This window comes from Monodelphis domestica, chromosome 6 (genome assembly GCF_027887165.1).
Source record: "Monodelphis domestica isolate mMonDom1 chromosome 6, mMonDom1.pri, whole genome shotgun sequence".
Classification (NCBI taxonomy): Eukaryota; Metazoa; Chordata; class Mammalia; order Didelphimorphia; family Didelphidae; genus Monodelphis; species Monodelphis domestica.
This window is the reverse complement of record NC_077232.1, coordinates 91,330,767-91,352,435: the sequence shown is the minus strand read 5'-3', so window position 1 is coordinate 91,352,435 and position 21,669 is coordinate 91,330,767. Positions and strand designations below refer to the sequence as shown.

General features: G+C 37.0%; 1 protein-coding gene across 1 annotated transcript in view; it reads right to left on the bottom strand.

The window, feature by feature from the left end:
* OTOP1 (otopetrin 1) overlaps positions 1-21,669 on the bottom strand; it is a 44,197-nt gene that overhangs the window by 19,905 nt on the left and 2,623 nt on the right. Inside the window, exons 2-4 of the mRNA XM_056802422.1 lie at positions 10,035-10,171; positions 5,835-5,893; positions 1,274-1,404 (exon numbers count right to left, since the gene is read on the bottom strand). Coding sequence (XP_056658400.1) covers positions 1,274-1,404; positions 5,835-5,893; positions 10,035-10,171 — 327 coding nt within the window. The remainder of the gene's footprint in view (positions 1-1,273; positions 1,405-5,834; positions 5,894-10,034; positions 10,172-21,669) is intronic.

Here is a 21,669-nt window from a genome sequence, read left to right as displayed (position 1 = left end):
CACACACACAGGAGAAACATATGTTTTAAATAGACTAGACTGGCCCCTCTCTAAGGAACCATTTGGCTTTCTTGCCCCCTGGAGGCATGCAAAACCCAACCTAAGGAGAGTTTGGGTCAGAAGTTTTGCTGGATCTCTTACCTCCCTACAGTGAATATCTAGTGTGACTGGTTGCTGCACTGACTATGAGGCAGAGGAAAGAAGTGTATTATTTTAGTCAGGATACTTTTTAACTCTAGAATTTGCACTTCTTTCATCTTTTGTAATCAGGAAAGTTGCTTTTGATGTTTTTTTTATGGACCAGCAGGACTTAGCTACATTTTAAACCCTAAGCCTGAATCACTGGGCCAGCCCAGGTTGGGGTTCCAGGATACATGCATTTAACTCAAGTGTAATCTCTTGCACCTACCATATCTCTATGTGTGATACTGAACCAGGAGGAATGCTCTTTAGGCAAGTTGTGCTGGGGCTTTGCAAAATCTTCAATCATTTAGAAAACATATTTTTAACTTTAGCGAACTCTATTTACTAATGGAAGGAAGCAAACGACCATGTCTTAGAAAAACTATCAACAAGAATTAGAGGGGGTAAAAAATTCAAACTTTCATAGCCTCGTGTTCCCTGAACATTCTTAGGCAGTGAAAGTGAGGAGGGTGAATGGAAGAATTATTAATTTATTTATTAAGCACCTACTATGTGTCAGACATTGTGCAGAGATCTTTAAAAATTATATCTCATGTAGACTAAATGATCACCCTGGTGAAATTATCAATAATATGGAAATAGATCTTGATCAATGACACATGTAAACCCCAGTGGAATTGCACATCAGTTGGGGGGGAGAGGAAGGAAAGAACGTGAATCATGTAACCATGGAAAATATTCTAAATTAATTAAATAAATGTTTTCAATTAAAAAATAAAATTAAAATAAAGCAGGAAAAAAAATTCTATCTCGGGGCAGCTAGGTGGCTTAGTGGATTGAGATAGATTCAAATCTGACCCTCAGATAATTTCTAGCTGTGTGGCTCTGGACAAGTCACTTAACCCCCATTACCTAGCTCTTACTGCTCGTCTGTCTTGCAACTAATACATAGTATTGATTCTAAGACAGAAGCTAAAGGGTTTTTTTTTTTAAATCATAACTCATTTCATCTCCACAAGAACCCTAGGAGGTAGATGTTATTATTATCCTCATTTGATAGATAAGGAAACTGAGGCACCATACATATAAGGTACTGCCAAATAGCAAAGCATTCACCACCAAACCTTACCTATTGTTATGTTTCCAAAGCCAAGAGTCATCAGCCTTTCTTTATGTTCATTGAGTTGGTGCTTTGACTCATTCAGGACACCATTAGCCCAGAGAAGCAAATTTGTGAATACAGAATGGATCAAGCCAAACCTAGAAAACATTGCCATTTGCTTGATGAGTAGCTCATGGGTGGGAACAAAGAAAACAAAGTAATCAATAAATAGGGCCAAGGCAGAGGTAATCACTCACTCTCTTTGGGGGAAGGGTCACAAAGTCCTTCTAGAACACAGATTCCAGGACTTCTAATTTCATTTCTGGTAAAATCAAGTCATTGGTGGGGAGGGGGGTAGCTGGGTAGCTCAGTGGATTGAGAGCCAGACCTAGAGATGGGAGGTCCTCTGTTCAAATCTGGCCTCAGACACGTCCCAGCTGTGTGACCCTAGGCAACTCACTTAACCCCCATTGCCTAGCCCTTACTACTCTTCTGCCTTGGAGCCAATACACAATATTGATTCCAAGACAGAAGGTAAGGGTTTAAAAAAAAATCAAGTCATTCAGCAAAACCGGCCATGTGCCAACCTAACAATCTCCAGCATTCCAAAAACAAAGTTTCCTGAACTTGGAAGCTTGAAGTAGCTATAGACTAGATGGTAAAATCTGAAAGGATCCTTAAAACATAAAAACATAGAATCTTCCAGAGGAAAAAAAATCTTTGAACATAGAATGACATATATTAGAGCCTCAATCCTCTAATTTTCTCAGGGTCCTCACCCATCTATTTCTCCTTTTCTCTAGGCTCAGAGAAAGACTCTAACTCCTCATGAAGTTCCATCTATATTTTCAATCCTGGCCCACCCCTTCAGTTCCATGAACTTGCTCCATCATTCTCTTTTTCATAAGCCCTTATTCTTCTTTTCTATCTTAGAAATCCCTTATCTTAATAATAATTCCCTTGATTTTGTCATTTATCTTTTCCCTTCTCCAAATTTCTAGAAAGATAAATCAACACTAGTTATCTCCTTTTTTCAAAATATCCCCTTTCTCCTCCCCTTGCAATCTGACGTTGATTCTCTTCCATTCCAATAAGATAGTTCTCTCAAAGTTCACTAATGACTACTTCTATTCCTGCAGTATTTCTCACTCTGTCACTTCCCATCCATTCCCACCAAAATCACGCCCCACTGGAGCCTTCATCTCTTCTCATTTAGAACTTGATAATAGCCTCCTAAGTGCTCATCTTGTCTCCAAGTTCTCTCCAAGCTGCTTCTCCAATCTCCCCTCCATGACTATCCAAATAGAATTTCTAATGCTCCACTATGATCATGTCCCTCCTCTATTAAAAAATCTTCAGTGACTTCCCATTGCCTGCCAAATGAAGTATAAACTTCTTCTCTGATATTCAAGGTCTTCATTATCTACCGTCAAACTCTCTGTCCAGTTATATTCCTCTCCACGTGCTTGACATTCTGTCTTTTGTTCTTTTATGAAATATTTATTGAGAAAAGAGAAATGGGGGAATTGTAAAAAGGGGATAATGGGAGGTTTGTGTGGGGTATGGAGGAGTTGAGGGGAGAGAGGAAATATTGCTCAGTGAAGCAAAGGAGAGAGATGCCCCCTGCTGAGAGGAAGCAGCAGGGGTCTGATAAGGAATGTTTGTCCTGGAATGACTGAACTGAAGTTCAGCTCCCTCTATGACCAGAAAAGATAGTCCACTTATCTGACTGCAAATTCAAATAATATAAAGTTTAATGCCCAGTTGGGATTGGAGTTTTTCCCTCAGCTTCAGAGTTGAGGCCAGGCCCCAGAGGCTGGCAGAGGGTTTCTCCCACTCCCATCTACTCTATATCAGTCCTGCTTTGTCTAATTCAGAATCTTAGCAGTAGACAGAAAGCAAACAAGAACAGTTCTGACCTTCAGAAGTAATTAGGCCTAAATCTTCATGCTGAACCAAGAAGAGGCACACCACACCAGACTGGGCTGAACAAGCTCCTCTCTCCTCCCACACCAGGAAGGAAGTCCCCGCCCCCCCCCAGGAAGGAAGTGCTAGTCACAAGACCCAACTGCCACTCCCAGTTGCCCCTTCATGCACCAACTGTCAGTCTTGTTTCCTTTCCACATATCCCACCTCTGTTCCTTTGCCAAAGTCATGCCTAGAATGCTGTCCTTCTTCTCTAATCTCCATCCTTTAAAGTTTTTCCCTTCCTTTAAGATCCAGGATTGGCGATGCTTCCTCTATGAAGACATTTCTAAATCATGACCCCTCCCTGTTTTTCCCCATCAGTAACTAATAAGGGTTTATCAAATTGAATTAGAGCTGAAAGGATTCTTATTTACACATAGAAAATGTTATAAGTAGAAGCAAGCCTAGAAGACAATGTTAGCACTGAAAGGGTTTCTAGGATATGTGTCTAAATGTGTATATATACATATATATGTATGTATGAATATAAGTATATTATTTATATATATACATATATATGTATATATATATACATAGACACACACACATATCTGATGCTAAAGCTGGAAGGGACTTTAAACATTGTCTCATGAAATCCTTTTATTTTACAGATGAATAAACTGAGACTCAAAAGTAACTTGCCCAAAACCAAACAGAGGTAGAAAAAGGACAAAAAAATCCACTTGAACTCTGATGACAACCCGTTGGAGCTGCAGAGCTAATTGGAGGAACAGTATTTTGCCACTTGAAAACAATGTTCATCCTTATCAAAAGTGGGATTTCCCGGCAGGTATGCAAAATAAAATAGAATCTTAGATGACATTTCTGAATCAACATGCTTGTAAAATGTGTTTGCTATTGACATCTGTCCAGCCTCTGTAGATTTTATCAGTGTAGTGAGATGTCTACAAGGTATTGTGTAGAGCAATGAACAAACACAGACAGTAATATTGAACTCGGACTGTCTTTCATTTGCTAACAATACATATGGCTCCACTTTCTTCTTTTGTTCCTGCTTCCTTGTCCAATTGACTTTGGACAACCAAAGGGCAAATTGAACACAATAAATTAAATTCTGCCCCTCCTTTGCCAACAGTCATTGCCTTCAGCAACTAAATCTGGCTACGTTCCCTGTATTGGTTTGATTTGGAAACTTCTCTGGGACTGGGGAGAAAATTTTTCCCAAACAAACTGTCTTTATTGTTGCATGATTCTGATCACTCCAGACCACAATAAAGCAAGAATCCCTTCCCCACAATTCTGATTTCGACTTTTGTTTCCTGGTGTCCTTTCCAAACTGCGACAAAAGTTAAGCCCCAACCACAAGAGAATAAATGAAGTTTAGGTCCCAGCTATAGACAGGAATGTTCAGCACAGATTTCCTATTCCTACCAGGAAGCTTTTTTAGGAAAGACCCTGTTCTTTTGAGTTTTTCTTTTTCCAAAAGTAATATATGTCTGGATATTCAGCATATTTGAAAAAGAAGAACCAAATACTATTTTATGCCCAAAAATATTAGGGTCTAGATGCTCTGAGGTAATGTATAGAAGGGTCTAAACAACTGTGACCTATTAGTGTGAGGTATAGAAGAAAGAGTCCAGAAAAATCAGAAAAAAACAATTCAGCACTTGGACTCTCCATCTGTTATCCTATGCACCTACTACTTACCCAGCCCACCTTCACTTCCAATCATGCATTTCCTAGATGATATCTTTTACACTATTTCTTACATACTCATCATCACTGATATTATGTTTGAGTCTACTTCTATCCTCCATATCCAGTTCTATTATCCTTTCATCCAGGCATAGTCTTGATTATAGAGATTTTAGTGATGTATGATTTACAGGCATAGATAATTACCAAGAAAATATCAGTGGCAGCTCATAAAATAATCAGAAGCAGGTGAAGGAAAACTGGTTTAAAAAAAACTTGGCATGAAGGGCAAGTAAGCAAGTTATCCCAGAGACATTAAGGTTGAAACTATATCAAATGCAACCAAGAATAAAAGACAGAAAAGATCTGTAAAGACTTTTATAACCAAATAATTTCACCAACAAAGAAAATGGTCTCATTTGAATTCTAACAAGAGAGACAGAGACAGAGACAAAGAGGAGGGAGACAGACAGACAGACAGACAGAGACAGAGAAAGAGAGAAGGAAAGAGAGAGAGAGAGAGAGAGAGAGAGAGAGAGAGAGAGAGAGAGAGAAAGAGAGAGAGAGAGAGAGAGAGAGAGAGAGTTACAGAGAGAGTTACAGAGAGAGACAGAGACACAGAGACAGAGACAAGGAGGAGGTACAGATAGACAGATAGACAGACAGAGAGACAGAGAGAGAGAGAGAGAACTCACTAAGAAAATGATTCTCAAAATATTTGAAGGAAGAAAAGGTACCAAAGATGTGGGAAAATGTAGGACCTTATTATTCCCTAAAAAAAGATAACCAAATGAAAGAACATCAATAAGGTGTGTCTCTCTGTAGACTCTTTTAAAATCCTTCTTGAGCGGGATAATATTTGTAATTATTTAGAGAAGTGGATACATTTTGTTTGATAAAAACATGTATCTAAGAGAATAAGCAAGGTTTAAAGCAATTTCTCTCTTTTTTTTCTTTTTTTTACCTTTCAAATGTTTTGAAAGACTGGATAATATCCTTTGCGTGCCCCCAAAGGAAATATACCTGGGTGGAAATAAGTGCAGAAAAAGGTATCAATCAGAAAATTGTCACTGTGTAACATTTGATGTATGTGACATAAATCAGACATTTAAATACACGAAAACCTATAAAGAGTAGCATAAAAGGAGGTTTGAAACTAAGGGGAGGGGGAATACTCTAATTAGAACAAATCCATTCCAATTAATTTATATTGTAATGATCTGGTGTCCATAGACCTAAAATGGTTCAAATGCTCAAGCAAAATTCAGGATGAATTACAGAACTATAATTTTTTTTAATTCTTTAAGATATTCTGCCATTTTGAAAATTCTGGCATTGAATGTAAGAGCTAAGAAGAGACCTTAGGGAAAATCTAACATCATCTTTTTGTATATGAGGAAGACAGCCCTATAGAGAGAAAGTTGACCTGCTGAAGTAATAAAAACAGTTGACAGTACAGCCAAAACTAAAGTCTATAGAAGATTCTCATTCTCACTATAATATACATTTTTTTAAATAGACCCTTACCTTCTGTCTTAGAATCAGTTGTTTGGTTCCAAATTAGCTGGGCCACAGGGGTTAAGTGACTTACCCAGGGTCACACAGCTAGGAAGCATGTAAGGTCACATTTGAACCCAAGACCTCCCATCTCTAGGCTTGAATCTTTAGTCCACTGAACCACCTAGTTGCCCTCTACACTCTACATTTTTAATCTTGTATAGATTCCCAGGATCATAGGATTTAGAGCTGAAAAACACCTTAAAAATAATTTAGAACAACCTCCTCAATTTTACAGATGAGGGAAGTGTGGTCCAAAGAAGTTAAGGGATTTGCCCAAGGTCACACAATTAATAAGTAGCAGAATTTGGATTTTAATCGAGCTCCTCTGATACCACGTGTTCTTTCCATTATACTGTGATACTGAAATTTATTCTATACATGGTTATTATTAAACAATTTCAGAACAGTATCTAGTTTGCAAATAGAATACTTCTATTGCTCAGAGAGCGGAATGCTAGTTGTGAGACCCTGAGTCCCTTTCTGTATGTAAGGAAAGAGTGATTGTTTATAACTTTCTGTTTAGATACTATATATATGTGATACATACATATTATATAGAGGATACTGCCATCTAGTCAAATATTATTTTATATCCCAGTATTTTGTTTTTGAGACTCTTATCTTCCATCTTAGAATCAATATTAAATATAATTTATTTAACTAAATTTATTAATTTATAATATGTAAATATCTAATAAATTAAATTAAATATTAAAATCATATTAAAAATAAAACAGAAGACTGTTAAGGGCTAGGCAATGAGGGTTAAGTGGCTTGCCCAAGAGTCATATAGGTAGGAAGTATCTAAGGTCAGATTTGAACTTAGGATCTCTGGCCTCCAAGACCTGGCTCTCTATCTACTGAACCATCTAGTTATTCCTATCCCAGTATTTTTAAAGCTAAGAAATAAAACATAAAAATGTGAGATCTATGTTATGATTTTAGTTTGAGCTGTTGTTGCCTCTATTAAGCATTTCTATAAGAATTATATTTCCAAAGAGAAACCATAATCTTCCACTTAAAATTATAAGGTGGCATATCAAAGCAGTTTAAATTTTTCCTCTACTTAGTATTGGAAAAGCATCATTAACATAAATTTTTTCCTCAAAACTAAACATTTCAATAAAATTGAGTAAAATGCAAAATAATCAGATAAATTTATCATTAGGCAAAATAAAAGGGCATAATTCAGGCAAAGCTATCAAAAAACAAAATTGCCCAGATTACGAATACAAAAAAAAGATGGCAAAAGTCTAGGAAGACTGATTGAAAGTCTTTTTAAACTTAAAAACCTAACTTTTAAATTCACTTTAACTTTTAAAAATTGAGCTTCAAAATTTATTGAGGATAACTAACATTTATAGAGCAATTTAAAAGCTTTCAAAATGCTTTATATGCCCTGTCTCACTGGATCACCTGAAAGAGATATTATTATCGTCCCCATTTTATAGATGGGGAAGCTAAGATGGGAAAAGGTTACATGACTTGCCCAGGGTCACACAGCTGGTAGATATCTAAAGAAGAATTAATATTCAAGGCTTCCTGGCTTAAAATCTAGCCCTCTAAGTGCTACACTATACTAGATTTCTGCAGCTACTCTAGTCATAAGCCTGTTCAAACTTTGTTAGGTTGGTCCTTGGAAAACAGACATGCAATCCATCACCAGAAGATATTCAAAGCCTTTCCAGCCAGGCGAGACCCTCCAGAACTCTGGCTCCATTGATCTAACCATCAAGAGCCCCAGCACAGCTCCTGTTGTTTAAGACCCAACTCAAGGGATGAGTCCTCCAGGGAGGCTCCTGCTAGAAGCAAACTCTCTCCTCAGAACTGTCCCACAGCTTGGCACCTTTCCTCTGCTCTTATATATGCTTTCACACTTGTGTTCAGGTTATTTATGTCACTGGCTTTCCTCCTCTGCTATGCTGTATATTATAAATAATGTCTTATTTATCTTTACCACCTCATTGTCTAAAAGGACCTCACACACAGTCAGCCCATAATATGTGTCCATTGAAGGGGAAGAGAAGAGAATAAGTATTTATGAAGCTCCACCTGTGTGCTAGGCATTGTGCTAAGCACTTTTTAAAAAATGCTAATGAAAATGTGGATAGGATTTTTCACTTGTTTCTTTGGGGTTGGAGTTTTATATGATTATTCACTTACAAAAATGAACAATATGGAGATGTATTTTGCATGATAACACCTGTATTATCCAGAAAAAATAAATGAAGCAAAATAAATATTGATCCTTACAATACCCTTGGGAAGGAGCTGCCATTATTATCCCTGTTTTACAGATGGAGAAACTGAGGCAAAGAGAGGTTATGAGAGGGTCACACAGCTAGTAAGGGTCTGAGGCCAGATTTCAATTCAGGTCTTCCTGACTCCTGGCCCAGAGATCTATCTACAAAAGGAACTACAAATGCCTTCTCCCCCAGTAAATTGAAAAAAGGGCAGATGTGTAGTCCTTGGTTTCCTCATCTATAAAATAAGAATAATAACATTGACCATATCTACTACAGGACAGTTGTGAGGAAAGTGCTTTAAAAACTGACCAGTGATAAAGAAGTGAGCCACCTGATATTATTCTCTTTGTAGTTATAATGCCTTCAGGAATGTCTCACACACTCCTCTTAATAAACATGTATTCCACGAATCTTACAAATCACTGATGATGGAGCTATGAAAATGCAAAATCCCTCTACTTCCTGGCTGGTGCCCTATTCATTTAATTTAAATTTAAGTTATTTAATAAAACATTTATTTTATTTTATATTGTTACATTAAATCTAATAATTCTTATATAATTTATATATAATAATTTATTTAATATATTTAAATTTACATTAAATATGATAATATATTTAATATATTTAACTTTAAATTTAATACAGTGATTTATTTAATATATTTAAATTTAGTATAATGGTTTTTTAATATAAATTAAATATAATAATTCATGTAATGCATTTAAATTAGATATAATAATTTAATATACTTAATTAAATATGTGTTTAATAATTATGTTAATATTTAATTTCACCTACATATGTAAATATAAATAATAATATAAATTTGGGTAAGTGTAGGCCACAGGATAAGCGGGGCTTTGCTTCACAGCTATATACCCTTCTGTTTTTATTCCTCTGATGTGCCTATCATGTACTGCTTTATATCATGGATAAGGCAAGTAGATTTTATCTTCCTACTTATGACAAAGATCTGTTTTCAAAGGGTGTACCAGGAATTTAGGTTACGTTTGCCAGGTGGCATAGGGAACTTAAGACAGCAATTTCACAAATAATTTCACACATCATCCAATTCTCCCACAGTGTGCCACAATTCCTCAATACAAAGAATAATACACTCATGGGAGCAAAATACAACTGAGAACCACAAGATGGGATTATATTCTATTAGGGCAGGAAAGTAAGAGAGGGATCACACTGTGGGATCAGATCTTAATTAAATTCAGTGTCTCCTCCAGGTCTTAAGGCAGCTGTTTGCACACAGTAGGAACTCAGCAAAGAGGTACTGGAGATTTGACACATAATCAACTTAAGGGGAAGAAAGCAAGCTCTTTTTTTTTGTGTTTTTTTTTTACCTGTGAGAGAGTGTGGATGGAATGAGCAACTGGAAAGACTCCTTCTGTGGCTGATAAACATTCTGCAAATCCAATAAAGTATCCAACTTTAAAGCAACCTAGAACAATGGTGATGGCAGCAAAAAGCGTGATACTGCCTGAAAGAAGAAAAGGTTAATGGCAGCAAACATTTCAGAGTCATTTCTCAGGAAAGAAGGGTATCGGTCTTGAAGAGCTCAAGAAGACAAATGAGCAAGAAAGTCATCACATTGTGTCTCTCTCTGGCTATATGATGCTTCAGCCCTTCTAAGAGCCTCCTGTTACACTGACAGAGCCTTGCTCCTGGACCCAATAAGCGAGGGCACAAAGGACCTTGTATCACATACAGCAGGCAGCAAGAAGGCACCAAACAGTCATCTCTGGCACTCACAAAGGAGAACAATAAGCGTACAGTTCTTGACCTATGAGTGCTCCAAAGAAAAGTAACATAACCACTTGACATTCCATTTCTGTTGTTCACCAGGTTATAGGAAGATGTGCAAAGAGCTTTCTTTCTCTTTTTTTTTCCTGGAAAAAAATCAATTGCATTGGGATCCTTGAAAATATTCTGGTTTTGACCACATTATTTTAAAGTTGTTTTAAATAATAAATCTTCCTTGAAATGTTCATCTCAACTTGACATTCATTTCCACTCAACAAACACTTATCAAGCAGCTCTTTGGAAGCAGAAGTATGGTTCACACACAGGACTTCTTGTCCGAAAGATTTAGGTTCAAACCCTACTTCAGAAACTCAGCTGTTGTGAGACCCTGAGCAAGTCACTTACGCTCTCTCAACCCCAGTGACCTCTTCTGGAAACTGGCATGTATGGAAGACATCAGGTCAGTGAAGAAATAAGGACAATGCTATCTGTAGCCCTTATCTTACAGGACTGACATGAGGATGGAATAAGATGATGACTACAAGACACTGAAAACTTGAAAAGTTCTAAGTAAACCTAAATTATATTTTAAGGCAAGCAAGGTAGAAGGTGAGAGTTTTAGAAATTAAGTGGAAAGAGATCTGAATTCAAATTCTGTTGATTACTCTTCTTAGCTGTGCAAACATGGGTCAATCATTTAACCTTTTGGAAGCCCCTCACCTTTTTTTACAATTGATCTGTAAAATAGGTAGATTAATAACTATACACAATGTCCCAAGAGTCTTGGGGCAGTTTTATGTTTTAATATCTTTAGCTGCACTAAGATTTTTGGGTTACCTTGTAGTATTTTCTTCACAAGATGGTTGTAAAGTTCAAATGAAATCATTAAGGTAAAGCACTTTGTAATTCTTAAATTATATATATTATATATATTTAAAATATACATACACACATAATAATACTCTATAGACACACATATATAGTGCTTTAAGTGCTCTATATACATATTCATAGTGCTTTAAGCCCTCTCAAAACTATATATTATATTGTAATAGAAGAGATAATCTGCTGGAGCTATTTCTAGTTACAATAACTGCAGATACTCTGGCTTGTGACTAGAAAGAAACTAGGGGAAACCTCAAGATGCCTAGTTGTTATAATGGAGATAGAAGTACTTCTGAGAGATAGAGAGATGCTGCTAGAGGGGTTACTAAGGTTGCCTATTGATCACAATTGATGGCTAATAGATCAAGATATTTCCTAACCTCCTCCTCCCTCACCTCCCTTAACCACCCTCTTCTTGAAGCCTTTTGGCTTTGCCCCTCCCCCTGAGTGGACTGTGAGATTTGTGAGGAAAAACTCCTTTCTTTTCCTTTCTCAAGTAAGGGGGTTTATTGGGAACAACAGGATGGGGATTGAAGTGAGAGGGATAGGGGTGTCCCTAATCTATAAGGAGAATTAGGAGGATTATAGAAAATGTCAGTCCTGCCACAGCTGTGACACAGAGACAGTCAGAGAGATGAAGGACAACCGCTAAATCTTCTTTCTTCTTCCAATTACACAAAGCCACCAACAAAAGTTAATTTCTTCTCAGATTAATTCCATAAGCCCCCCCAAAGGTCCTTCAACCTAGGATAGACGAAGCCAGTCTCCCTTGGTCAGAAACCCCAGAGAAAAACTTCCTCAGTTCACCTCCTCTGGCCAGGCTCCAACTGCCTTTCCTGGGAACATTCTATTTTGGAATCTTCACCTTGATTGACAACTGAGGTCCTTTACTCTTGTGTTGCAAGCTTAGTTTGTCTTGTAAATCCTCTCTTTCTTCATGCCTCTTCCACAATACACATACGTATATGTGTAAAGACTGTGCTTATTATATACATTATTTTGGGGTTTTTTAACCCTTACCTTCTGCCTTAGTGTCAATTCTAAGATAGAAGAGAGGGAAGGGCTAGACAATGAGGGTTTAGTGACTTGCTCAGGGATACAAAGCTAGAAAGTGTCTCAGGGAACATTTGAACCCAGGACCTCCTGACTCCAGGTCTAACACTCTCTCTACTGTGCTATCTAGCTGCCGTGGCTTACTGTTTTGAAAAAAACAAGAAATATATACAATTCAGGCCTTGACTCCTCTACTAAAGTTTTCTTCTAATGCCTCCTCCAGATGCGGAGGTGACTGTTTCTTCACAAACAGCAGAGCCTGGGTCATGGTGTTTTCGATTGAGCTGGAATATACAGACAGGTGACAAGATCATTAAGCATAGGGAAGCTCATCACCAGAGGGTTTGCCATCAGGTGATGAACTGTTTGGGCACAACAATTCATAAAGACCCTTTATAAACCAGGAATGAAATGCGATCCAGATTGGCCAAACTCATCTTTCAAAGTATTAATAGAGTATCAGTCATGGAATATGAGATTGAGATAATAGTAGTAAATTGATGATAGCTCTGCAAATTATACCTGGGACCATGGGAAAGTCCCTTGAGCTCTTTGAGCCTCAGTTTCCTCATCAATAAAATGAGAAAATGTGCACAAGATGACTCTTTGGGTTCCTTCCAACTAACATTCTATCACTCTGTACCTATATATTCCCTAGGATCATCCTGAAAAGTCACTCTGAAATGGTTTTCTATTTTTTGGAAATTATTTAACACAAAAAATCTACATGAAGACTTTGATATCACACCTATCAAATTTACAAATACCGATGGGACTGTGGGGATGCAGTTGTGGACTTGTGAGCTGGTCCAACAATTCTTTGGAAAGCAATTTGGAACCATGGCCAAAAAATTATTAAACTGTCCTTCAACCCAGAAATATTGCTATTAAGTAAAGAGATCAAAGAAACAGGAAAAGGAACCATCTGTACAAAAATAGTTCTAGCAGTTCTTTTTGTAATGTGACAAAGAATTAGAAACTAGGAGCTGTCCATCAACTGGAGAATGGCTGAACAAATTATGGCATATGAATGTGATGGAATACTATTGTGTTATAAGAAATAATGAAGAGGATAGTTTCAAATAAATCTAGTTAGATTTACATGAGATGATAAAAAGGGAAACCAGAACAATTTGTGTAATAACAATAAAGTAAAAACAACTTTGAAAGACATTGATCAACATAATGGCCAAATGCAATTTCAGAGGACTCATGATGAAACATGCTATAGAAAGGTGATAGAATCAGAGTATAGAAAGAGAATTATGATGGGGGGGCAGGGCAGGATTGTGGGTTTTTTCTAATATGACTAATTTGGGATTTATTTGCTTGTCTATCAGAATGGGCTTTATTTTTCTTGCTTTCTCAGTGTAGGGGCAAGGGATGGTGGATGGTGGAAGGGAGAAAATTCGGACCTGAAAATTTAATTTAAAAAAAAAAGACTTAAAACTGAAAAAAAAAAGACTCTTTAGTGGTATGATATAATGTAAAAAAATGAACTTGTAATGAGAAAACCTTTTGAATTCATACTTTATAACTTACTAGCTGTGTGACCTTATGAAAAACCTCCAGTTTTTCACACATAATATGGGAAGGATAAACTCATGTCAGCTGTAGGGCCCTTCTAGCTGGGATAGTCTATGACTCTGGGATCTAGGTATCATAAAGAAGCAGAAAAGTATAAATGGCAGTATTCCTATACCAATATTTTCACTGGCTCAATCTTTTCTCCACCCTAGACCACAATTCCCAAGAAGACTAGATAGCCTGAGAAATGAGTAATCCTGGATAAAATTCAGTCTTTGGAGAAGAGGAAAAAGAATCCATTGCACTTCAGAAAACAGGAAAGTCAGTGGAAATTTTCTCCCACAGGACCTGACTTTACAAGTCAAAAGACTTTTCTCGCCATAGAATCAACCATGCAGTGATTTCTACTCCCATGAGAAAATACCATGGTCATACTACCAAGCCATAACTGTAGACAATTCCACATAGATATCCTTAAACAACCCTGATTGTGCCTCTCAATCCAGGTCCTCAAGCTGCAGAATTCAGATGCTAGTGTAGTCCCCTAGGAACATATGTCTCTATTTCCACCTTTCTATATGGCATATTTGGAGAAAAGCCTCCCCCCCCCCCAACCAAAAAATATCTTCCCTACTAGAAAGACTCGGATTCTAGAATTCCCACATGTGAGTTTCATTGCTTTATGTTAAGATGTTAGATGACTCTAGTTCTCAGTAATTAATTTAGGGTTGATTTATCACAAAATATCATCAATTTAGAGCTAAAAGCTGTCTTGCTATCATCTATCTGGTCCAATCACCTAATTGTATCAATAGGGAAACTGAAGTCCTTAGAGATTAAAGGACTTGCCTGAAACAAACCCATGATTTGAACTCAGGCTCTCTGACTCCAAATCCAACACTCCTCTCAAATGCTTCCTTGTCTGACCACTGACTGAGGGCAGGACCCTTCAAGCAAAGAGCTCAGGGTAGAAAATTTTGCAAATTCTGTCTTGTATTATTTACTCTTGATTTCCTATAACACAAGAATTATATTTTTTAGGGGTTCAAGGAAGGTGTTCAATAAATATTAAGGAGCTGAGAATCAATTTTAGAGCCAGAAGAAAACTTAAAAATCACCTAGTCCAAAGTCTTTATTTTATAAATGAGGAAACTGAGGCCCAGAGAAGGAACATGACTTCCTACAGTTTCTATGTTATCTAATGGAAGTGACCAGAAAAGATTTGAGGGGAAAAAAAAGATGATTTTGCTTCCCTAAAATATGGCAATCAGGAGGAATTCGGTAGTGATCTGAATGAAGTCTAAATTGTTTTTCTCTCTTCCGTGGCCAAGGAGTTGTGCTCAAAGTGTAGGCTATTGTCCTTTCTAGAAGGGAAGATAAACCAGTTCAAAGAATAGCTCTTTCCAGGCTTTCCATATTGGGGGAGAGGAGATGAAGAATTGCTTTTTTTTTTTAATAAGGACTTCCATGTAAAAACAAATTTTAAAAATGAGTCAGAGGAGCACTTAGGTGGCTCAGTGGATAAAGAGAGCCAGATCTGGGGTCAGGGGATCCTGAGTTCAAATTTGGCCTCAGACATTTCCTAGCTGTGTGACTGGTCAAGCCATTTAGCACCAATTGCCCAGCCTTAGAACTTAATATTGAGTCTAAGACAGAAGGTATGGATTTTTTAAAAGAGAGAATGAATGTGATTTAAGAACCAAAGACATCACTTAGAAATTTTACCAAGCAGCAGAGATTTACAGAACTTGGACAACACTACACTAAAGAAAATACTCAACTGTGAAGATTTTTGAAACCCAATTACAAAGAGGAAGAAAAAGAACAGTGTGAAAAGCCCCATACGGATGCACAAGTTAACTCATTGACCAATAGTGCTGTAAAATAGATTTGGAGACTATCTTAGAACTGAGGACAGGAGAGTTGACAAAGGGAGTAGTAATTCTGGTGTGGCTGACCCAAGCTTCCATTCAGTCTCCCACCCTGAACCTGCCAAGATATATTCTATGGAGTCTCTGGGCTTAGCAAGGAACTTGAGACTTCAAGAAGTATAGAATTGAGCAAGTTCTGAAGAAGATGAAAACTTGATAAGAAAAAGAACCAACCTGATTTAACCTGATTAGGTTAAATTATCTGGATGAAGTGACTTGATTCTGAAAAGCAAATTTCAGCACTCTCTTTTGCTGAAAATCTATGTTGATCCATCCCATATACGTATGACTGATTAATTCCAATTAGAGATCTCCAGAAGGAATATGGTGATGTCTTACCAAGCCCTCTGCAAAGTTACATGTCAACTGAAGAAATTGAATAAGTCAATCTTTTTTTACTCTCTTGCTCCAAACATGGGATGTTTGGATGCAAATGAAGAATTAAATATTACAAAGTAGCAAAACTCCTAAAATCTTATACATAAAAGTGGGGTATCTATAAAACTCTGGAGATTTTGAAAATCATGGTATTTGAATTTTCTTTGGGAAAAAAAACAGCCAGAATTTTTACCTATATGAAAATGTGATTTATTAATGAGGCAAAGAAGTCTAAAGGATGTTTTGTCATAAGTGTTGTGAAAACATTGACAAAATTCCCTCTTTGGAATTGTCTTAGATCTTGTCTTCTACAAACCGTATTCTTCTCCCCTTAGCACCATAAGATCATAGATCTAGAGCTGAAAAGAGTCTTCTTCCTTATGTTAGCATGGTAGTAAAAGTCCCAGGGAGATCTTTTTAGTGTACTAGCAAAAAATGTTCTCAGTTTTCATCATGTCATTTCTAACCCCTGCCTTATTAAATTATTTGTTTTCCTTCTAAATAAATAGCTTTAAAAAGACATATAGAATAGGGGAAATAAAGAAAAGTATATCATGGTATTGTCCTCTAAGAATAATATTGCCTCAAAGATGAGGTTCTTCACAAAAAAAACCAAAAAACCGTCCAGGACAACAAAAATGAAGTTTTAGCTTTCCTGGAGATAGGAGGAATAAAACAAAAGGATAGGGCTGCTATGAGAGTTGGGTGAGATTATGATTTAGACATAACAGATAAAAAAGGAGAAATGGAACAAGCGTTTATTATGGCAGAGCTGCTTAACTCACTTTCCTTTTATCTTCTATTTCTAGGAAAATGATCTTTGGACTTGAAAGTACTAAACCCAAGAAAAAAAGGAAATGGAAGCTAACAAACATTTATTAAACACCAACTATGTACAAGCATCGTGCTAGGCACTTTATAGATATTATTTCATTTGCTCTTGACAACAAGCCTGTGAGATAGGTCCAATTACTATCCCTACTTTACAGTTGAGGAAACTGAAGCAAACAGGAGTTAAGTGCTTTGCCTAGGCTCACACATCTTTGAAAGTGTTTGAGCTTTAAACTCAGGTCTTCTTGACTTCAAGTCCAGAGCTCTATTCATTGCAATATCTAGTGATCTTTATTTAGATAGATGGTAAGTGCACATAGATATCCTTGAACAACCCTGATTGTGCCTCCCAATCCAGGAGCCTCTGATGATTTCAAGTCGATAGCCTATGATGAACTATATTATAGGGTACAAAAAAGAAAGCAGAACACCCTAGCTTCTGAGCCACTCTTATTTAATTATGGAAGATAATGCAGAAGAAGAGTTCTTCAGAAATAGAGAAGATGTCACAATTTTATGAAAAGGAATAAGATGTGAGGATGACTGATTCTTGGCAAAATATTAGAATGTATTATTAAAATAATGGTTAGTGGACATCAAGGTTATTAATCTGTTGGACCAGGGAAATGTTATAGATATAGCTAGCAAAACATTTAAAAAAATATCTTGCTCTTGTGTTAATGATGGCAAGATGTGGGTTAGACAACAACAAAAAAAGTAGATTCCGAATTCATTGAATAGTCAAACCCAAAGAGTAATCACGAACAGTTCAATGTCAGCCCAGAAATTGTTCTCTAATGGAATCCAGCCTAGATGTGTGCTGGCCATGTGTTCTTTACCATTTTTATCAATGATTTTGGGCATGAGTAGCATTCTTATCAGATTGAAATCTATCCAGCTATTTAGAAGAGAGAACTAACTTACACTAAATCAGAATAGGCTGGAATGTTAAATTGAATCTAAGAAGATGAAATTTAGTAGGAATGAATGTAGAATGTTTAATTGAATCTAATAAGATGAAATTTAGTAGGAATGAATGTAGAATGTTTGGTCCCAAAAATCAATTATATAAGCAAAAAAATGGGAGAATTCTAAACAAACTTCACCCAAAAAAAATATTTAGATGGCATTTTCAATGTGAGTCAATAGTGTGATGTTAGTCAAAAAAGCAAATAAAATGTGAGAATGAATTAAAAGAAGTCACTGAGACTATGCAGGTGATATTCTATTGTACTTTGTCCTAGTTGGCCTACATTCAAAATACTATGCCTACTTCTGTGTACCATGTTTTAATGACATCAAAAAATGGAAAGGATCTCAAAAAGGTAATCGGGATAATGATGGTTCCTGAGATGCTACAATAAAAATGACAATTCCCAGGATCAAGGGGCTGTGTATCCTGGAGAAGAAAAGACTTAGAGTAGACAAAATAATACTAACAGTTTACATGTATATAGCACTTTAACATATACAAAGAATTTCCAAGTAATTCTCCCTTGCTTTCTGTCCTCAAATATCTGAAGGGCTATCAAGGAAGATGAAAGTAAAGATTTGACTTGGTCTTCGAGGAAAGAAGTAGAAGCAATGAGTAGAACTGGGAAAATGACAATTTTTACCTCAATATAGGAAAATCTTTATAACAATTGTAGTTGTTGGTTCTTTGTTTTTGAAGAGGACCAATGACATCATGAGGTGATGAATGTCTTGAGCATGAATTCAATTTAAGTGAGGCAGAGTTGCACAAAGTCATTGGGCTCACTCTCTCTTCCAAAGTCATCCAAGTCCAATAGCAAGACAAAAGCTTACTGTTGACAAAGGCATGGGTTCAAATGGCAAAGGATTTTTCTTCCAGTTACTCATGCTTACCTCTACCAGAAATCAATCTGGTTATGGCCTGAGAAGCATTGGATGACGTTGGCATCTTTGATGCTTGACCAAGCTCTAAGCACTCCATAGCTCCTGCTTCAGTCAACCATTGGAACAAATTGTTCTCATCTGCATATAGTGCCAAGAGAAGTCTTCACCACCCTCCCCAAGTCACTGATGGGTTTGAGGCTTTCAGTTGTCCTCATCCTGGTTTGACCCATCTGAGGGGTGACCACTGCACATGCTACATCTTGTTGGAGCCACAAGTGAGAGTCAGGTGACAGGTAGTCATCAAAGGTGGATGAGCAGCCCTAAAAAGGGTTAAGCAAGTCCTCACACCAGAGTTTCTAGGCTTCCTGGAACATCCCATACACCCAATTAAAATCATCTAGAAGTCAAATAGACCTTCTTGGGAGGTAGCAAGTTTCCCTTCACTAAAGGACTTTCAGTCAAAGTTGAATGATCATTTTTGGTTATGTTGCTGAGAGGATTCTTGTTTAGATATAGATTTGCTAAGTTGTCTTTTAAGTTTCCTTTCACAATTTTGAAATTCTGCCCATGGCCACACAATGCACTGATTGCATATAGAGGGATAACAGATGTAGATTCAGTACATAGAAAGAAACTACTCAGAGATGTCAGACTAAGGTGTTTCACCACGCACTGGAATCCTTTGTAGCAGGTGAATGTGCACAGATAGAGGAATCCGTTGCCATCAGAGATTCACTTTGCTTAATGCATAATTTTCCCAGGGCTTACCTCTGCTCATTCAGGTCAATAGAAGAGTATTAAAAGGGGGAAAGGGAGGAAGAAGGGAATTCTCCCCCTTTCGTTTAGGGCATTCAAATCCTTCATAAAATCCCTAAAGACTACTAATAACACAATTTATGTAATACTTTACCATTTTTAAAAAGTTTTGGGTTTTGGTTTTTTTTTACAGTAATTCTGTGCAGTACACCCTGCATCATCATCTCCTTTCCAAGCTGAGGGAAAGTGACTTTGCCCAAGGTCATACAGCTAGTTAGTGACAGAGCTCAGTTTAGAACACAGGTTTTCTGACTAGTTGTGGGCTCTTCTCATTATCCCACACTGCCTCTCCTGATCATTTTAAAAAGATAAGGGCACAGCTGGGTTGCTCAGTGGATTGAGAGTCAGGCTCAGAGATGGGAGTTCTTGAGTTCAAATCTGACCTCAGACTCTTCCTAGCTGTGTGACCCTGGGAAAGTCACTTAACCCCCATTGCCTAGACCTTACCATTCTTCTGCCAATTCTAAGATAGAAGGTAAGGATTTTTAAAAAAAAACTATTTTTAAAAAGATAAGTAGTAGCTGACTAATTAGATGGAGTACATTCACTAATGCTGAATTGCTATAAAGTTGAAGCCATTACACCTTGTGAAAACTGATTAAATTAAAATTTCTCAGTTTGGATTCTCATATATTTTAGTGTGAATCCTGGAAGAATTCTTGGCTTTCTTTCCAAATGATGCCTATAAATAAGACTGTGAGATGTAGATAGTGCCAACACAAGCAATAGGGAGTTGAAACAGCTTGTGGTGAAGGCGCTGTGATACACCATCTTGGAGTAAGGAGAGGGAGAACATACCGGGCATATGGGACTACCTGAATGAGCACTGGGAAGTAAGAGATAGAATACCAAGCTTGGAAAATAGCTGGAGGTCCTTTGGCTAAAATGTAGGCTTTTTGAAGATGAGGATTGTGAAGTAAAGCTAGAAAAGTATGGGTCAGGTTGCAGAGTGCTTTAAAGGAGACTAAGGGGACTAATTTTATCATAAAGGAAATAGGGAGCCACTGGTGATTTTTTTTTCTTTTTGCTAATTTGTTCATTTGTTACTTTAAAGGTTCCAGGTATCTTTCTCCCTCCCTCCCTTGCCTTACCACACTAGAGAAGGAATCACTTGACCAAAAAACAAAAAAAGTAAATATAAACTATGGTCTTATTGTTTTGTTTTGTTTTTATCAGTTCTTTCCCTGGAGGTAGACCTATACAAGTTATTCTTCAAACATTATTTCTGTAGCTGCATATCATTTTCTCTTGGTCCTACTCATTTCACTTTTCATAAATTCATGTAGGTCTTTCCATTTAAAAAAAAATAGGTTGCTCATCATTTCTCATGGCAAAGTAGTATTCCAGCAGCTACTGAAGATTTTTGAACAGAGGACTGACATGGCCAGACCTGTAGCACAGTAAGATTATTGTGCCCTAAATAATTTGTATTAAGATTTAGATCTGCTGAGTCCCATTCAATCAATTTGTCAGTCAATAAATAATTATGAAGCACCTACTATGTATGAAAGTTGATTTAAAAAGACAAAAATAAAATTACTTCTGCCCTCAAGCCCTCAATTGGGGGATGGCCAAACAAGTTAGGGCACAATTGTGATGGAGTAGGATTGTGCTAAAAGAAATACCAAGGGAATGGTTTCAGAAAAACATGGCAAGACCTATATGAACTGATGCAAAGTGAAGTTGGAAGAACTGGAAGATCATTGTGCACAATAAAAGCATTGCTGTAATGATGATCAGTAACGTAATGATGGCTGTAAAAGATTTGGCTAGTCTGATCAATACCAGGATCTAAGACAACCAAAGGACTCATGATGAAAAAATGTGCTCTATCTCTAATTCTGGTCTGATTATATGTATATATATGTATATATATGCATATATGAAAACATGTGTTCTATATCTAATTCTGGTCAGAACAGAATATGAGTAATCAGACCAGAATTAGAGATAGAAC